We start from the raw sequence: 1,709 nt of genomic DNA on the forward strand, positions 1-1,709 counted from the left end.
AGATAGTGATTGGGGAATTCTTCCCTTCTATGTTGCCCTCGGGTTCTAATCTATCAGGGCAGGTTTGTTAGATAAGTTCTGGTATCTCGCTCATCAGTTCTATTGTTTTGTAGGGGCTTTTTTTTTTTGCAAGGCAATGGGGACAAGTGGCTTGCCCAAGGCCACACAGCTAGGTCATTATTAAGTGTCTGTGGCCGAATTTGAACTCAGGTACTCCTGACTCCAGGGCCATGTGTCACCTAGGTGCCCACATTTTCTTCTAGAATTTTCTCTACCTCATTGGCCCTGCCCTGTACCTAGGCTCCAGGAGCACAAAGGGTGAGCACACACCTGAGGCCCCTCCTGCAGGTCAAATTATTTCACTTTAATTCATAACATGACATCTCATAAAGTCATTAGTTCCCATTTATTTAGGTCTAATTTTAAGGAGGTAACTTCCTCAGTCATATTTTCTACTCCCTTCTCCATTTGGGCAATTGTATTCCTAGGGAGCTATTTTCCTCAGTGCATTTCTGGATCTCCTTTCCCAAGCTAAATCTGGGCCATGATTTTTTGCATCACTCTCAAGTTTTTCCTCATTTTTTCTTCCATTTCTGTAATTTGATCTACAAAATGTTTTTCTTCAAGTTCAGGAAATAGTTTTGGCCTTGGAACCAGATTTGATTTTTCCTTTGAGACGTCACATAAAGTCATTTTGAGAGGGAGGGGGCAGATGAGGGTCTGGGGCTGAGGAAGGAGCCTCAAAGAAGAGGGTCAGAGGGGGAGGGGACCTGAGGGTGATGATGTTTGAACTGTTCTCCCCAGGGACCTCTCTGGAGCCCAGGATAAAGAGCACAGGCCTGGAAGGGGTTTTTGTCTCACTTCCCCATCAGTCTGTGTCACTGTGAGCTTTAGCATTACCATCCCACTGTGCACAGTAATAATCGGCCTCATCCTCAGGCTGCAGCCCAGAGATGCTCAGGGTGGCCGAGGTCCCTGACCTGGAGCCAGAGAAGCGGGCAGGGATGCCCGAGGGTCTCTGGTTATCCCAGTAAATCACCTCCACTGGGGCCTGGCCAGGTTTCTGCTGCAACCACTGCACATTGTTATTGACTCCACTACAGGAGATGGAGGCCGTCTCTCCCAAGTTCTTGGACACTGAAGGCGGCTGAGTCAGCACAACAGAGGCCCCAGAACCTGCAAGGAGAGAAGAGACGGGTCAGAGGCAGGGGTCACACATGTCCAAGAGGATGCTGCCCAAGGACAGGACTAGGCCTGGCCTGAGGCACTGCAGGAGCTGAGCCCCAGGGAGCAAGGGAAGCCCCACCTGTGGAGAGAGCCAGGAGGGAGACGAGCAGAGAGATCCAGGCCATGGTCAAGATTCCTCCCAGAGTTCTGGGTCCTAAGACTCCCCAGCTGGGACTGGGCTCCCCAGAGCTCCCTTAAGACCATCTCAGGCCCTGCAGGGTGTAATCTCCCTTTATGTAAATCTAGTCCTGCCCTGGAGACCTGCAGGAGGGGCCTCAGGTGCTGGCTGACACTGCTATTCCTGTGCCTGGGGGCAGGGCTGGGCCAATGATGTAGAGGGAATTTTAGGTGAAGAAAAAAACCATTTCCCCCTTTGCAAATATCTAAATGTTGTTTTTTTCTATGCTAATCATATGCATCCTCATATATATTATGTTCTAGAAAAGCCTGTCCTGCAGCATCCCTGAGCCAGTTTATCCCTG

General features: G+C 49.9%; 1 gene segment (V, D, J or C); it reads right to left on the minus strand.

Annotated features, from left to right (window-relative positions):
* Positions 1-868: 868 nt before the first annotated feature.
* Positions 869-1,423, minus strand: LOC141504066 (immunoglobulin lambda variable 3-25-like). The segment is given in 2 exon segments: positions 869-1,176; positions 1,307-1,423. Coding segments are annotated over 2 exon segments (354 nt in total).
* Between the last annotated feature and the right edge of the window lie 286 nt (positions 1,424-1,709).

This window comes from Macrotis lagotis, unplaced genomic scaffold, assembly GCF_037893015.1.
Source record: "Macrotis lagotis isolate mMagLag1 unplaced genomic scaffold, bilby.v1.9.chrom.fasta BILBYCTG047, whole genome shotgun sequence".
Taxonomy (NCBI): domain Eukaryota; kingdom Metazoa; phylum Chordata; class Mammalia; order Peramelemorphia; family Peramelidae; genus Macrotis; species Macrotis lagotis.